The sequence below is a fragment of the Athene cunicularia genome, assembly GCF_003259725.1.
Source record: "Athene cunicularia isolate RWA chromosome 28 unlocalized genomic scaffold, athCun1 chr28_part2, whole genome shotgun sequence".
Lineage (NCBI taxonomy): Eukaryota > Metazoa > Chordata > Aves > Strigiformes > Strigidae > Athene > Athene cunicularia.
In genome coordinates, this window is record NW_020799140.1 from 450,077 (window position 1) to 467,790 (window position 17,714).

The 17,714-nt window shown below is 41.7% G+C and overlaps 2 protein-coding genes across 2 annotated transcripts in view; both read right to left on the bottom strand.

Moving 5' to 3' along the window:
- NDUFA11 (NADH:ubiquinone oxidoreductase subunit A11) overlaps nt 1–674 on the bottom strand; it is a 4,348-nt gene extending 3,674 nt beyond the window's left edge. Inside the window, exon 1 of the mRNA XM_026865139.1 lies at nt 630–674. Within this exon, the coding sequence (XP_026720940.1) occupies nt 630–674 (45 nt within the window). The remainder of the gene's footprint in view (nt 1–629) is intronic.
- A 1,608-nt stretch (nt 675–2,282) lies between these two features.
- RANBP3 (RAN binding protein 3) overlaps nt 2,283–17,714 on the bottom strand; it is a 50,270-nt gene continuing 34,838 nt past the window's right edge. The window contains exons 10-18 of the mRNA XM_026865141.1: nt 16,684–16,803; nt 15,942–16,045; nt 13,599–13,677; nt 12,629–12,731; nt 11,602–11,726; nt 9,613–9,733; nt 8,831–8,973; nt 6,862–7,042; nt 2,283–5,931 (exon numbers count right to left, since the gene is read on the bottom strand). Of these exons, the coding sequence (XP_026720942.1) occupies nt 5,888–5,931; nt 6,862–7,042; nt 8,831–8,973; nt 9,613–9,733; nt 11,602–11,726; nt 12,629–12,731; nt 13,599–13,677; nt 15,942–16,045; nt 16,684–16,803 (1,020 nt within the window). The 3' untranslated portion in view covers nt 2,283–5,887. The remainder of the gene's footprint in view (nt 5,932–6,861; nt 7,043–8,830; nt 8,974–9,612; nt 9,734–11,601; nt 11,727–12,628; nt 12,732–13,598; nt 13,678–15,941; nt 16,046–16,683; nt 16,804–17,714) is intronic.

Genomic DNA, 17,714 nt, shown 5'->3' on the forward strand with positions numbered 1-17,714 from the left:
GCGAGCGCTGCTCCCCCGAGCGGAGCTGCCGCTGCCTTCCCCGCGCCAGCAGCCTCCTGCCGCCGTTTCCCGCTGGCGGGTGCTCGAGCGTGCCCTTCGAAATCCCGTGGGAGCGCAGCTGTGTTCCGTGTTTTCAGCTCACGCCTAATCCGTGGCCCTTAAGGTGCTTTCAGAGCGTGCGGCTCGGTGTCTGAACCGAAGCAACACTTCTGGTAGCTCCCATCCTTGAACTTTTCAGTGATGTTTGCTTGGGGATCGTTTGGGGGGTTTGGGTGTTTTGTGGCCTTTGGTTTGTGTAGTGGCTGTAACTAAATAGTCCGTGGATTATTTTGTATGGATTTTTAAGGACTCTGTTGTAATTCTGTGTTTTATGAACATTGCTACGCTTGTATTTCCATCTTGTCCTTCTGAAATAACAAGGATGTTGTGACACGCTTGGGCTGTAGTGTACGTATCCATTTTTCCAGTTGTTCTCAGTTTGCGAATAAAAAACAGCCAAGGACTCACAACCATGCTTTCTCAGCAGAATCCCTTCTAGCCAAGCTCTTCCACTACTCTCCAGCACTGAAATAACTCCAACAGCTGAACAGAAGTCCCTACCCGGACTGACAGCTCAAGCTGTCTCTCACCTGTCTACTCGCCCCTTCATGTGAAAAGGGAATTAAATACTCCATTTGCGCGTTCCCCCACGGCACCTCTTTTCTGGGAGAGGCGCTCAAAGCAGCTGGAGGTGTGATCCCAGGAGGGAGCTGCTGATTTTGGCATTTCCCGGCCAAGCAGGGAGAGGAGACGGGGGCAGGGAGCTGCGGCTCAGCCCCTGGCTTGGGCACAGCAGAGCTGCTGCAGGGGCACGTCAGGCATCTTCCGCTCAGAGATGGCTCAAGTGTCAGTTTTAGAATGAGATGGAGAGGATCAGACTCTACACCATTAAGTAATGGGCAGCATTCTGGGCTTTAAGCAGCTGTAAGCTCTTCTGAATGCGTTACACGCAGTGAATCCATACCACTGCTTCCAGAGGAGTGAGTGGCTCCTTCCCACCTCCCTCCTCGCCTGCAGCGGATACACAGCCTGGAGCTGCCAGACCCGGCACCTGGTTTTGTGCAGCTCTTAACTTGCCTTCCCTATAGACTGCAGTTCCCCCTCGGGACTGGCACACTGCTGCTGTCCTTTGTTCTTCAGAAGCCTGTCCTCGGGCTTCAGAATGCTTTAGGAGACTTCCTAGGCAATTAGTGCTCATTAGAGAACTCATACTGTAAGATATATCTTACTGTAACAGGCAGGTTCCACAGAAAGCCGCGTATAAATCAATCTAGGTAAGTAACGTTACTCTCAGAACATCTAACTTGACTCCCGCTATTTTATGCCTAACTGCAGACTGGCCACAAACCAATCAGCTAATAGAGAGCATTAATTCCCTTAACTGTTAAATGCGGGCAGTGACTTGCTATCGTACTACAAGCTGCAAATAACTTAGTTCCCTTCTACCTCTGAAACTTTTCACCCATCAGCAAGTCACATTCAAAACACTTCCCTATCCTCCCCTCTTTCGGGAGCGTTTTGTATGGCCTTGCCCAACAGATCTATCTGCATCTAAACCCACAGCTCTCAACTCTCCAGAGCAGGAATTTTGTCTGCAAATGGACTACAGTTAGAGAGCTACTTTCCAGCAGCCAACGGAAAAAGCATTTCCCGTGTGTATAACTGGTACAGGCCGAGGCTTGGCACGGCCTGCTCGGCTCACCGCTACCGGCAGCACTGGGCTCCAGCTGGAGTCTTGGCTGTAGGAGAACAAACACAACATCCCTACTTCGCTTTGCCTCAGTTTCATTCGAAGCTGAAGGCAGGCTACCAGAATTCAGCCAGGAATGGCCCGAATTCACAGATATCCTTAGAAAAGGCATTCACTGCCTACCCCCAGCAACAGAATTACCAGTGGTCTTGATGAAAAATACAGCTTTTGTATCTTTAAGCCCCTGAAAGGGAGGTAGTCAAAAGGGAACTCTGAGTACTCTTTAAATCAGACACTTTTATTTACAGAAATTAACTCTGAGCATTTCTTTGCAGGATACCTTGTACCATAACCTAGCAGACAGGAATTAAGATTGACTTTAATAAGAGTCTAGTCTAGCAGTTCTCTATTAGCACCTCTGCTGCTCAGCGCTAACTGGAAATTTAAAAAAACCTTTATGACATTCTGTCTGAATTTATCTGCTACTTGCGTAGCAGACTCTGGAGTTCAGTTTAAGCAAGTCATTGCACAGAAAGACCAAAGAACAAGGGGAGAAAATTGCACAGTGAAAAGTCAGTTTAATGAAATCTTGCATGACAAGTTATGGCAATTATCAGAATTGGAATTCCTAAAACTAGAGAAGATTATGGGGGAACATGATAAATTTTCAAATACGTAACATGTTTCTAGAAAGGAAATAAACCATTTTCTACACTCACTGGGAGAACAAGAGGCCAGTCAAACTGCAGAACGGGACGCGTCAGGATAGATGAATGGCAGCAATACCCAAGCGATGGAACCGATTGACACCTCAGTGACTGGGAACACGGAGGAGTCATTGCCGAGTTGGAAGTGGTTTTTATTCTTGCAGGCTTCTAACAGTTTGGACATCTGCCCAGCCTGGTTTCAGAGGACTGCTGAGGTTTAGTTTATTTAGATCTTTCCCTGCCCTGTCTTCTCTGAAGTCGTGCATCAGGCACTGGACTACAGAAAGATGTAACTATGCATTTTCTTACCGTAATGTCTGTATTTCCTGTGGGTGTAACCTTATTTTTACTTTTATGGGTAAGAGGTTTGCTTTTGGTTTTAGTAACACCACCATTCTTGCAACATTTTCCCCATCAGATGTGCTCAACTTTATTGCACTCTTCAGTATCTTTTTCCTTCCTGGAAAATTTGAAAGGCTGTGCCCACAGCAGTCAGCAGCAAGTAATTGCTAAAAACACCCGTGTTAACAACAGGGCTAAGAGCAAAGATGCAGCAGGAGGGTGGTACAAGGGGAAGACTGTTGTAAGAAGGCAAACCTGGTCATCAGCGAGCTCCCTTCTAGCAGCCACTGCCCAGCATAAAAAAAAATGCAATGCCAGGCTTAGGGTGTTTGCTTGTTTTCTGATAAAAGTTTTAATGTAGTTCCCACATACATTTCGATATGACAGTCTTACATAAATCTTTCAAAACACATGGGCATTATCTGATTTTACCTGCCATTAGTTTACTAAGGCTTAAAGCAGAGAGTGAAGTAAGAGTTTTGCTTTGGCCTAACTCTACCTTCCTGTGCAGGGCCTGAACTCATCTATGGCCAGTTCTGTTAGTGGTTCACAGTACTGTTTTCCTCTTCACTATAAACATACAGGCAAAACTTCCAACTCAAATAACATTTGTACCAGTTGCCAGATTTTTTTAGAATGCTGTAGGTGACTGCGTACCACACCTAAACCCCAAAGAAACAATGCTTATTCTATTTTTCTGAATCTTCATGCACCATCGATTTCATTTTAGGTAAAGCACCTCCACGTGAGACTCTGCACAGACCTCATGAAGTGTGGGACTGGGAAGTAACACCCGTTTCTCCACAGGTAGACCCTTGCTGACCAAGACACCTTACTGATTTCCTTGATGCTGGCAACAAAGCAGCTTTATGCTGCAAGGTTGTGTGAAAAAGAATATTTTAAATATCAGTATCTTGGCGTAAAAAGATCCAAGAATCAAAATGCAGATTATTTATTTGAAAATACAGGAGTTCCCCAGACCTCGTGATGCAGAAACAATTGTGTGGTAGGTATTAAGAAACATGCTATACTTCTGTTAGTGAGCTGCTTAAGAAGGGGTGCAGCAATAGGTTTGTGCATGGTTAAAAAAAACCCCCATAACTAAGGAGAAAAAACAAAACAGAATGCAAAAAGACATGAGTGGACAATCCAGAGAAATCATAAATGCCGTGCCACAGCTAGTCATGAGCCCTTTTCACTCTCCAGAAAAGTAATCCAAGCTGTTCCTTCCAACAGGCTGTCAGGAGAAGCAAAGCACCTCCCTGCTCCAACCGCATGTCACCAACAATGCTTAACAACAGACAACGGGTAAAACTATGTTCTTGACTCCCAGTAAAGAGTTTTTCATTAAAATAGAGGCAATAAGGACTGTTTTGCTATTTGAATAATTTCATAGTTGCTTTTGTGCTACAACCTGGGTTTTCATTTTCAATTCATGCTACATTAAATGCTTCTTCCCCTTTTTCTTTTAAATGGTGCGGTTTAGATCTCCTTATCCTACAGGAGAAAAAGCAAGTGAGAAATTATCTATCAGTAAACTATAAAGGAAATAGAACAATTTGGGGAATTTATAAAGAAAGTGACCTGGTCACTCTTCTCAGTGACCCAAATTCCAACTTTGCTGGACAAGAATATACCATATGATTTAATAACGAAGTAAAAAAACTCATCTTTCACACAAAAGGCCCAAATGATCAGAAAACATCCAAAGCAAAATGTGAGTTATGGTTACAGTAGGAGTACTTCAGAATTACACACAGGAAAACACATTCTTGCTTTTATTTTGGTGGAACAGAATACAATATCCTTCAGCCCAAACTACTCAAAGCTGGCAATATTACCTTTTTTCTTCATGCTGCAAGACTTCAGGAAACAGAACAGGGACAGGAAGGGTTAGAAGTTAATTTTCTATTTAAGGCCGTTAATTCAGCAAGATATTTAAAAATGTACTCAACTTTAAGCATGAATAGTTGCATTGACTTCAGTAAGATTATTCACATGTCGTTAAGTCAGGCAAGTGCTTAAATGGCTTGTTGAATCAAGCCATTAAATGAGAGCTGCTTTATTATACAGATTTATTTTAATGGCTGACAGAGCTCATTACATGAGCCTATTTTATTATTCCAAGGGCTAACAGCTGTTTCCTCATCAATTTTTCTGAAGGTGTAACCTGTATGCCTCCTACACTTTACTGTAGCCACAGAAACATATAATTTTCTAAGAAAAATTGTATGCAACATCTATTATATATAGTGGCTTAGCTCTCCCTTAAATAGTAACAGAAAAGAACAGTACAAAACAATAGTTTCACTTTTTCAACACACAAGAGCATCTTATTGAAAAACTAAAATAAAAAAAAGTATCACCACAATATAAATCCCCAAATAATAATAATGAAATGGGAAGAAAGAAAAGGAGTTAGCAAAACGTCCCGTGGACTTTAAAGTCTCTTATTACCGCATTACAAAAGCTTTTCTGGTGAACCACAATGTTTTGTTTCTCTCTGTTTACAAACCCACTAGACAGGGAACAACGGTGTCCACAACCTACACTGGGATTAAAAAGTAAAAACATAAATCTGCCCCATCTGAAGTCCAAAAAGAGAATGAACCCAAAAGGGCAGTCAGTGAGCATAGGAACTGGTGAGGACACTGTTTCCCTGCAGGAGGCAGAAACTCATAAGGGGGAGTAGGGGTTGCGAAAGCAGAATTCGAGTTGGAACCGTGTCGGAAAGTTCTATCTCGGAGGCCTGCACGACATGAACTAATGAAGAAACAGTCAAAAGGTCCCAATGAAAAGCTGTGACAAGCTGTAATGTGCCATTTCAATTACAAGGAAGAGGGGAAATGTTTGGTTTTTTTTTTTTTTTGGCTCATCAATATGATGAGCTTTCATGTCCGAAACCACATTCAGGTAGTTTCCAAGTCTGCTTTTTTTGTGTGGAATCTACTGATCCAGACCAAAAAACCAAACAAACAGAACAGGGATGCACAGTTCTTAAGTCCTGGAGCCTTCAACACTGCCTGAAATAATAGCTGGCCTGGGGTATCCAGAGATGCCTGCAAGATGGTGTTCGTAGCAGCCTTGCAAGCAGACAGGCTCCCATCTGCTATGTGCTGCCAACATTCTGCCCATCACCTTCATCATTAGGACCTGAAACAAAGAAAGTAGTTCTCAGTCATCAGAAGTATCTTTTGTTCCTTGCCTTACAATAAGGGACCCCATCCGAGAATCCTACAGAAACCTCAGATTTAGGATTTCAATGACAGATGGGAACTGCAGAATTCCCCCTCCCCCTGCCTTACATCTTCCTTCTCCAGATTAAGTTTCATCCACTGCGTAATTTTATGTTCTTGACTAATCTGGTTGGGGGATCCCAGTAGCATCCCAGAGCCTAAAAGCTCAGTTTCCAGCCACTTCAAACCACCCACTGCTTTTGTTCATACTGATTCCTCCTTTTTTTTTTTCCCTGCAGTGAATCAGGATGGAGGACTGGTCTGCATCAAAGGTTGGATGTTCAAAGCCACAGGAAAGCAAAGTACAGCTGACTTCAGTCAGGAGTACAGAAGGAAGCTTTCCTCTAACTGAAGCCTAGTGCTTTTCTTAAATTACAGTCTCATCTACAATGAAATCAATTACACTCTTTCCATGCCCCTTTGTAAACCTTCTGCTTTCCAAACAGCACTCTACTCAAGGGTGAGTCCGGATCCTTTCTGCTGAAAGCACCCAAGATGACTGTCTTGGGCTTTTACATGCAAGCCTTGGCCACGCTGAAGGCAAAAATGAAACTCACCACCACGCCTTCAAAATCCTGTCAACAAACCCAGAACAGGTAACTCCTGCTAAACTGGGACATATAACTCAGATGGAAGCAGCACAGGGCCCTTTCTGTCAGTTCAGAGAAGTAGCAAGATACAGTTGCATTCAAAAAGGCAATTCGTGCAATGAGTTATCCCAAACACACCCGTGAGAAGTAACAGGCCAGAAGAACGGCTATAACACGCAACGACAGAGAGGACAGCCTGCCTTAAAGAATGCAGAGAAAAACGTATGAAAACAGAGAAAACTGTCTGTCTTGTTTACCACTTCCAGCTGATCCTGAAGGTGCAATGACATCATCATCACTGTCTTCCTCATTTGATTGCGTTACTTCTGGCTCAGGTGCTACATTCTTGACTTCTTGCTCTTGTTCCACTCTACTCCGCAAGGCCAAGATCCGATGATGTAACGCAGCATATAACTGCCCTGTATCTTTAGAGCTTGCCTACGTTTTAGTTTTTTTTAATATTCAGGAAACAAGAAAAAGGTACAAGGAATTATAAAGAATAAAACACTGCTTACGTAACACACACCAGTCATTACAAATGTCACAATCTACTTTTCAGTCTTCTCATATGGGGTTTCTGAAACCAAGTCAGAATGGGCTGTGGTGCACGCAGCAAGATGCTGGATGTGCTAAACTGATGGCGAGTTCCTCTCTGCTCAGCACTGACCTTCTCTGGCTAACCAGTATTAGCTGATTTTATACAGCCTCCTTCACCTAGGAGTCACGCAGCTTTCCTGACACCTTCCAAAAGCTTATGCTAAAAAAAGCTTTAATTATAAAGTTTGTCTTACACAGATTTTTCCAAGTTTGTCAATCACTCAACTTCACATAAATGAAGTCACTTAATTGTTTCATGATCCGATGACATATTTTTTTTTTTTTTTTTTTTTTACACTCTCTTTTATACTTGCCACCTGTTTCAGATGGAAGCATCTGTGACAACCTGTTCAAGAATATATGTTTTACTCTCAAAGGTTAACAGCCACTTCATGACTTCAAAAGAACAAATGTTTAGGCCTACTGAACTAAGAATTTAGTGGACAGTATTTAGAAGGTAGCTCCCTTTGAATACTACGAAACTCTGTTTTCACTATGTCAATTAACTATTGCTGTTACTCCAAGTTAACTGTAAGGTAACAATCCCACTTCTCGGAGTCTTCCATAAAAAACTGTTTCCATCCTCCCCATCTTCTGTCACCTATATATCTGCAAAATTCCCCTGCAATGAGCTGTAGGGAATAAATTATTCCATACAAGATACTTTTTATCGATACTAAAATCAAAAGTGAATAACCTGATGACAGATTAACTCAAAACTTTTCAAATCTAGAAAAAGCTGAGGAAAAATTACCCATTTTCACTGCTTTTTCTTCTTCAATGGGTATTTGGTATGACTAAGTTCCACTCTGGGACTCCAGAACCCCGTGCTGCAAACCCCATGTCACAGGGCAAGCTGACCATTTGTTGCTGTTCTCAATTTCTGACCCATAAGAACACTTAATTCTTTAGCAGCTCCCCAGTGTAAGTCAAAAGAATGTGTTTAGACCTCTCAGAATCTGTACGTGCTCTTAGCAGATATTAGGGAATGACCTTTCTTACTGACTGTATCACGATCTCCCAAGTGTTTTAGTAATTCTAATTGGGATTACTGTTTCCCCATTTAGCAAGCACAGGAATCACTTTCACTGTCCTGCTACTGCTTGGAATACTCTGTATTAAAAGAAAATCAAAGTTGAAGTGTGTTACCCTTAACTACTAACATAATTCTCTTGACAGATATTTAGTGTTTCACTTCCAGCGAGCACCTGTACGTCCACCCACACCGTATACAGACAGTGACAGCCTTCCCGTGCTACAGGTTCTGGCAGATCTAATTTTGGTTAAGCTATTACACAGAAATCTATGAAATGCCCATTTCCTTTGATAGCAAAATATTATTTGTGTTAATCTTACAGGACAATTACAGTCTCAGTAGGCATGGAACAGATCCCACAACTCCGTGCTTTAGACAATCTGGCTTCCTAAGGGCAGCCTTTTATGTGGAACTTCTTCACAACTAGAAAGGCTTTTCAGACAAGCAAAGTCTGCCAAGCCCCATGTCTCTGGGGATGGGTGGCGCTGAGGAGACAGGGTGCAAAGAAGAAAGGGAACTTTACCTCAGCTGCAATTTAAGCAAGCACCGATTTTAGTAGGAAGGTTAAGATGTAAACAAAACCCAGTACTCACTGATATAAGAAAAACTTTAACTCCCTGGTCCTCTGTATCCATGGCGGTGATCCGGATACTCTTCTCACTGGCTTTATCAATCTGCATCTGAGCCCAGAGCTTGGTATTTAAGATTAACCTGAGACTCCCCTGAGTCCTCATCACTTAAAGCCAACATACAAGATCAGTTAGGTGGGAAAAGACAGAACAGGAAGCTTAAAACAGCCAAGATGGCTTTTTATGATGTGAATGTTTAAGTCTCTTTACAAAAAAATATGAAGGGAAAGCCCCTAAAACGGGAATCTTATCACAACTGTTAATCAGAGGAATGTAGCCTATTAAAGATTATCAGTCATGTCTAAAGATATTTAATCCAAAGTCTTACACGTCAATACACCAAAGTTCAGAGGTTGGATCTGAGCTGATAATCTCAGGCTAACGTACATTCCTGCCAGTCTGAACAAACGAGCATTATTCAAAGAGACTTCCCCCGCCACAAGCACCCCATCCCAAAGAACCCAGGTCTGAACAACATCGCCATCAATTTCTAACCAAATATTCTAGTTGGTAAATACAGCTTGCTTTCATGGGGGAAAAAGTAACTGGAACATTTGCTACAACAGGAGGATATGAAAAGATACTCTCTTTGGAGGAAACGGTCAATAACTGAAGCAAGAGAAAAGGCCCAAACTGCTGAGTTGCTGTAGCTAGGACCTATCCCAGCGTGGATGCTGCTGTGTCACGGAAGCATCCTGTGAGAACACCACTGGCTGTCATCCACTGCCTCCCCTGGTTTCTCTTACCCAGCCGAGACTGTAATGTTCCATCATCTGTCGAGGCCATATCATTGAGTCTCAGAAGTCCTCGACCTCTTTCCACCCAAGACTGAGAGTTTTTATCAAATACAAACAGCTTGCACTGAATCTGTAACAGAAAATATCTCCATAGCGTAGTGTGATTGAAACAGCAATACATTTCATATTTAGTCACCTACAGATGGTTAAAAATCCCCATCAGATTTCATAGCGGAATTATAAAGTGTTTATAGCTGTGGAAGCCAAAGTAGCCTTCCTCTCTTTCGCAATAAATTCCTCAAAATATGCTGTCTGGTTTCATAAGGTTTTATTAACAGAAGCTATATATTCCTAAAGAATACCTGTGTTAAAGATCAAACAACAAGAACAATTTTCAGATAAGGTATGAACTTCCACAGAGGAAATTTATTGTGATAAGAGACTGGGTAAGAGTCATCTATAGTCTTAAGTCAGACAATTCTTTTAGCAGTCTGAGGTGCACTTTGCCCCACCGAAAGTGGTATTTGTTGCTGGGAAGACCCAGCACAATGAAGGCAAAGCTAAATTCTTCCTGTACTAAGGAAGAAAGGACGAACAAACATGTGAGGTTATTATCAATTCATAAAGTCATGAATAAACAACAGGTACTTTTCCTGCCTTCCTGGTTCATCAGTTTGAAAATGTACACCTTTCGTACTTTCTAACGGTAAGACCGTTCTGCTTCCCATAAAAGCTCCTTCCAGACATCCCTACTTTCTATTTCCCCCTCCAATCCATCTTCATTGTCACAGCTGAGGTTCCATACCTCAGTCACCCCTCAAGTTCCCCACATATGCGCATGCACTAGGTGGAGAATGTATTTCCATTTCTGTTTCCTCCATTTCCTCATCTTCACCACAGAACACCTCACTGTCTGTACTTCATTTCTGCAACACGGTTCTGTCTGTACAAGTCCCATTTGGGAGTGCATTAAATTTCACAGGAAAAAAAGAACCGAAGTTAGGGGAGAGGTCTGTTACGATATATTCATGCAAGTCAGTCCTCTATTAAGTATACAACTGCTAAAAGTTGTGCTTTTCCTAAGTGAAACTAGACTCTCATCTCTTGTCTTGTTTGGTTACATGAAGCATCAAGGAGTTTCTGAATTATACCGAAACCAAGAAGTACCAGAACAACTATCTGAAGACCATACATGTCTGGTAAGAAAAAGTCTGAGAAGACAAACGTTATAGATTATTATTTCGTAGAATGATACAAGCAATATGCATCAGTTATTGACACAGTGCAGCTGTGTGGTGTCAGAGTAGACCAGCATCTCTAAGAACAAAAAGCTATCCTTAAAAAATAATGCAGTTCAAGTGCTGAGAAACGTAAAAGGCCTCAAAAACCCCCTGCAATTTGAGGATAAAGAGAGGAGGGAAAAAATATAAACACAACTTAGTTTTACACATAAACCATGCACATTTTTCTTCAGTACATACTGAAGTTAATAAGTTAACGGATAACTACAAAGTTAAATAAATCATGATTGAAATCAGGAGTCAGTCATGACTAACGTCCTTCTAAAACATCAGTAATTAAATTAAATACCTCATGACAAATTCCTGGGTACTGCTTTATGGTTTCTGCTACGCAAGAAACCAGACTGCTGGCGTAACAGTCCATTTCGAGTTTAAAAAAAAATCTTTATTAGTAAAATAAAGAACTTAAAAATATTTAACTAATTTAAATTTTTTCAAGTAATTGTTTTTTAGGAGATAGAAGCTTTGATGTGATGGATTTAGGAAAGTATGCTTAAGATTTATCTGTATGGCCCAAACACTAAAATTTATTCATAAAGGAGATTAAGAAACAACAAAGTAAGGATCTGATAACGAATATCCAAAGTTAGAGATATAGAGGATGGCTGAGCTGTAGGGAATCGGGTGGTGTGCATTCACTGGACATCCATATGAGCCCCCGTAAACTCAAAGCTCCTCGACTTTATCCACTTCTTACCTGTAAGACGTTACTTTCAGCTTCCTCCCCAGTAATCACTTCTACCTTCGCTAACAAACACTTCCTTGCTGTTGCTTTAGTATAGGCTGCTGCAGACTCTGCCAGTGATTCTGAAATATTATTAGCTGAACAACATTTTGAAAGTTTGAGAATGATCAGCATACATTTTTGCAAGATTTATTAAGGTCTCACACAAGTATAAGCAGAATTTGAAGAAATAAAAGTACGGAAGACAGACATTAATGGAACGTTAGAAATTTAAAGCAGAAGTTAAAGCTTGTCTTTTAAGACTTACTTTAAAAGCACAAGAGGACAAGGGACAGAAGAGGTAAGTTACTGAAAAATTTCGTCCCCACAAACAACATTTCAAAACCTTTGCTAACACATGGGCACCGACGTACGTGTAAGTGCTCCAGCAGTACTGATACTGCTACCAGCTGTACAGTGGTGCCTGCACACGCACAGCACCACACACTTCCCACTTCATTCTGCCTTGCAAGCTGCTTGCTGGAGAAAAACCCACAGCCCCCCAAATTTCCAGAAAATCTTGTCAATCTGAAGAGTCACAGAAGCCTAGAATCCAGCAAACAGTTCTTGGTTCAAGCAGCACACGTGGTGCACCAAGCCGATACAATATACATTTGACTCAGACATTCAGTCACTGGAAGTATAACAGAATTGTTAAAAAAAACAGTTTGCCGTATTTCTTCTACGTCTATAGGTCCAACTACCTGCTCTGTTAATTCTCTCTACTTTCATTCTGCTGAAGATAGCCCCAGTACTGCAGAATGACCATGAAACAGGCAGTGTAGCCTGCACATGTTCCACATGTTAAAAACAAAAGGACAAGAGAGTCTGTAGCATCCAGCACGCCACCTCCCGCTCTCCTAGCCTGTATCTTTGGTTACAGCTGACAGTGAAGGCAACATTAAAATGTTACGTTTTTATAAAGTAATGGAACATTGAAAAATGCAGTCGTTTAAGCAAGGATTAACTACCATTCCTAAAAGAATATTTAGGTTTTCACCTTTCTCTGGTGTGGCTTCCTGAGAAGATGATTCAGACCCAGACTCTGTAGCAGCATTCTCCTTATTACTCTCCGTACTACCTTCATTTGATTTTGGTGGACTCTATCACAAAAAAGAAGACAAGGTAAACAGAAGAGAGAAAGCATACACTAATTTCACAGAACAAGACTGTGATCAATTACCGAGGGAAGCCCTAGTGTTTATGGGCCATACAGCAGAAGAAGAATCCCACAGACGACATGCTGTCCCAGGAGAAGCTATCCTCCTACCCCAGCCACGGAACTGAACAGAGTGTGACCCGAAAACCAGTTCAAGTTATTTTCCCCTGAAGTGAATCCAAATGTCAACCTTTATTTTGAAGTCACGTTCAGCAAAGCAAACCAATTTCAGCTACAGTTCAACTCCAGTCTTACCTGCCTGAACTCCCTGCTCAGTGGTTAGAGAGGATGAACGCACAGCGTTCGTACAAGCCCAGCGGTAAGAACAGTCGGAAGCAGTGAGGCACCCGGAGTTACACCTCAGGCTGGTACACAATGAACAGAGGATTTCCTGAATCATACCTCAGCACTGAGGCAGCTGTCTTACTGCTGGACTCGAAATCCCATCACGGGGAGAGTCCCGTCCCTGAGCTTTTCTCAATTTGGAGGACAGCAAACAGGGACACACTCAGTTATCTTGAATAAGGCATTTAAGAAAGCAAGCTGTGCCATGAAGTGCTTGGACCCGAGAACCACATGCGCTACGGAGAAGGCACTCAATCTCCTTACACTGGGAGAGGTTGGCAAGGCAATCCTGGAGAGCACATAGCTCAATGAAACTGCTGCACTCAAATAAGTTACCTGCAAGGAAAACCACTGAAAGAAAACCACGCTCCAGTGGCAAGTATAATTAAAGGTTCTCAAAATTCCTGAGCAAGAATCCGTAACACGAAGTACTCAAAATTACGTTTCATACACAATGGATACTCACTAGGACTCGCTCACTCATGTTCTGTCCAAAAACAAACTTGTTGCTAGATGCATCTGCACTGTTTGTAGAGTTCTCTACACTGAAGGAAAAAAAACAACACAAAAAACAAAATAGGTTTTATGAGTTAGGAAAATAACTGTTCATCTTCTACTGATGAAATTCCTCAAAAAGTGAGAAATTGTCACTGCCTTTAAAAAGTAAGCACTGGTTAACAGAAACAAACAAAAATTAATTCAAATTAGCAACACGAGAGCACTTACTGGTTTTACAGAATGAGAATACTTGCAGAACGATGGCAAATGATTTTGTCACTGTAAATATCTTCCCTTTAGATGTGTAATTAGATATTAAACAATGCTGAACGCTAACAAGATGGCTTACTGTTTAATCACATAACATACTGTTTTTTAAAAACAGTATTCTGCATGCACAAACTTGAACTGTTACACAATTTCGGTCGATTTTCACAGAAAGTGGAATAACCGAAAGAAATCCACTTGAAGTGTAACTGAAGCAAAGGTAGCAGGGATAAGTAATGACTTATTAGACTAGCTGTAATGCAACAGCATCCCCAAGAAGTTTCACAATCAAATCTCAGGCCTCACATTTTCCTTATGGAATAGGCATCCTCCTCCCAGGAGGCATTTTTATTACAGATTTTAAATCCCATTTAGGGAGGACAATAGTTTTGCTATTGTACAGACTCAAATTTAACGAGTCATTGTTCATCTTCCTTCCCTTCAAGCATACCTCTAAGACATGAGCATGCTTACTAAACAAATATGCAGAACGCAGACTACTTGAAATCAAGCCTGTGTGCATGTCAATAAATTTGCAAATTGGGGGCACATATGTCACTACACGATTCAAGCAGAACCGAACAAACCCTTAAATCACGTATGCAGAGTTGCTACTTCTGAATAAGGAGATTCAAAGAACAGAGAAAATCCTCAGGGGGAAAAAAAAAAATTGCCTACTAAGGGAATTAATGCCACAGTTCTGAGCTCAAAATTCCAACTGAGAACTCAGTGTGATCTACCACGTGGAATTTACAATTTTTAAAGGACTGGCAGAGTGTTAGACAAAGGGAGGAGTTCTCCTTTTACAAGTCAACTGCCATCTCATCCAAAAACCAGAGCCAACTCCACTTGGACCCTTATTTTTAAAGGCAAACCCCAAACCAGGTTTCTGGCAACTGACCTACCATGAGGAAATGCTCCCCAAGTGAAGACTCAATCGAAACACAGCAGATGTCACAAAAGTTGAAAGATATCAAGAAATATTCCAGTATTTGAAGCCCACATATTAGAAGTTATTGTCTGCCAAATCTGATTGAAAAAACTCTGCCAGTGTCTCTGGAAAGGCACTGACCTGGCCCCCCCCAGTCTGTGGCATTCGCTCCCTCTCTCCAGTTGTGAAAAGTCTCAATGTCAAAAGGGATTCAGACTGCAAAACTGCCTAGTGTCTACTTGGTGGTGAACAACAGGGGTTTGAAAAATGCAGAACATAAGGACAAGGCAAGTAGACATTGGTGCTTTTCCTACACTTATGTCACGGCCTCAAGCAATCTGCAGCTCAGGCTGTTCATGGCGCTCTAACTCTATTGCTCGCAGTGGAATTCTCCTCTATGCTTTTCCAGTTATTATTTGAACTCACAGCTCTGCATAGGACAAAAGTCTCTTCTGCTTTCTACTCTTTGTGTACCACTACTTGATTTTTTTGACCACTACTGAGATAACATTTTCAGAGAGCCGTACTGACATCTTATCCTGAAGTGAAGGCTGGCAGTTCGGAGAGTTCATCACTACAGGAGTTAGCAGAGTTCTCCTGACTGCCTCACTGCCTGTATATACCTCATCAGAAATTCTCTCAAAGACCTCCCACAGTTACGTTCCTGCTTATTCATACAGGCCCTCTATATTGCTCTGAAAAGCCTATTATCTTGAACATTTAATCTACTCCTCCCTTTATCCATATCACATACGGAACATGCTGAACACCACAAATACAGCACAGATCTCTACAGGATTCTACTGGCAGCTCCAATTTATTCCATCACTGTTTCTTTTTAATCATTCATGGAGAAGACCAGTCTCATCTTATGCTTGTTAGTTTTCTGAAGAGGCTTTGGTGAGGATATGGCCAAGTAAATGGTGTCAAATGTATCTCCCTTGACCAGATGACTGAGGGTTCCCCCCGATCTGAAGTTTGCCCCCTCATTCTTCAGAAGCCTGGGTTCCCACTGAACCAGTATAAGCCCTGCATTCAGTGAAGAGCAGAATCACAAATCATTCTGAACACAAAAGAAGGAAAACTGTCCTAGAGGTTCCCCTGTAGTCTTACCTGGAACTGATGTACTGTAGAAAATAGTTTGTTGCAGAAGGTAGGTCTGATGTAGGAAGGCCAGCATTCTGCACATCGGCAGTTTCATCGCTTTCATCTCCTAGCTATAAAAGAAGAGTATATATGGACAATTTTAACTACTGACCACACAATTTTCAGCTTGTTCTTTCCAAAGATAAAGTTCCATCCCCAAAGACTTTCTACATACAAGCCTATGTCCCAGCATTACACTTTCTTTAGTCATGCTAGGAAACCTGCATGATCCCGTCTTCAACAGGAGGTACTAACAACCCAACTCAATTACTCCATGCAAAGGTTTGAACCCAGGCTGCTCTACTGTTTCTTCTCTCACCTCTTCTGTGAGTCCTGGTTGCACGGGAGCATCTTAGGAACATATTTCAACTTAATTCTGACCCAAAAGGTAAGAGAGAACATTACATTGCACTGAGCTTTAGGTGCTACCTATGATTGCACTAGATGCATTTATTTTTTATAAAGCTTCTTATGCTCCTAAACAGCATTAATTTATTAAATGTCTGGAAGACCAGTTTTACTGAACAGCCAATGGAGCTGCGTTCTCACAGCTAATCTGGCATACATACAGAGGTTTTAACCCCGTTATACAGTGGCTTCAAAGTACTTCATAAACAGTGTGTAATATTCACACCAACAAATGATCTGTTCCACTGCTTATCCTCACTTAAATACACCAGCTCTTAGTCAAGATAACAAACGTGTTTACCTTAACTCTATCTCTTAAGTTCTGCCCAAATACAAATGCTTGCTGTGCATTTAGTTCCGCCTTCTCACAGCTGTCATCATCTGAAGTGTTGTTGGACTCTTTTTTCTGACATTCTCCTGCCTAAAGAAAAGAAATTTAAAACTTTAGCCTAGGTAATTGAGTTTCTTTAAACAAAAAAACCCACATTATGACATGGTGAGTCACACAGTCATTTACAACGACAAGCCAATAACATCTGCAGAGCTACAAGGCAAATTCTGCATTTAAAAAAGAAATCCTGTTGTTGTTCAGAGCATCTTTCTTAATGAATCACAGAATAGTTAAGGTTCAGGGGGGACCTAACAATCGTTCGGTCCAAACCATGCTCCGAGCAGCATCAACGTCAGAATTATGCTAGGCTACTCACAACTCATACGCTTAAGTCTCAAAAAATCAAAGGACAGCAGTTTTAGTTTGGCAGCGTGGTTCAGTGTCCGGCTGCACTGAATATGATAGTTCTGCCTAACACCAACTGCCAGTCACTCACTCCCCAGTCCTGGTGACACATGGCTTCTCACCCCTCGTACCGGACTTCGCATTCATTGACTCTCAGTTGGTTTCTCTTGGCTCATTTTTCCAGCCTGCTGAGACCCCTCTGAATGGCCCTGCCTTCCAATATTGAGCGTTTGCTGTTTCCCTCAGTTTACTGGCATTCACAAAATAAAGAAGATTCACTCCACTTTACCAGGTTGTTCACGTAAACATTAAATAACCTCAATATCAGACCTAAAGGGAAGTCAAGGGAGGTTGAATAGAGACTGTAGCTTGTACCCATCTAAGGGCTATATTGATTAGGGGTCCTAGAGTTTCCTGGGAATTTTAAAGACAGAGACAAGGCCTAGCCCGAATAGGTACAGCTCCTTAGAGTAGGACAATCACCAGATAGAGAACTTCCCACTCTGCTACCTTGTATAAGCACAAGACAGAAACCTCAAAGAATCATCTTTTCTGACAGTAAAATAAGACCATGACTCACATCTGCTCTAACAACG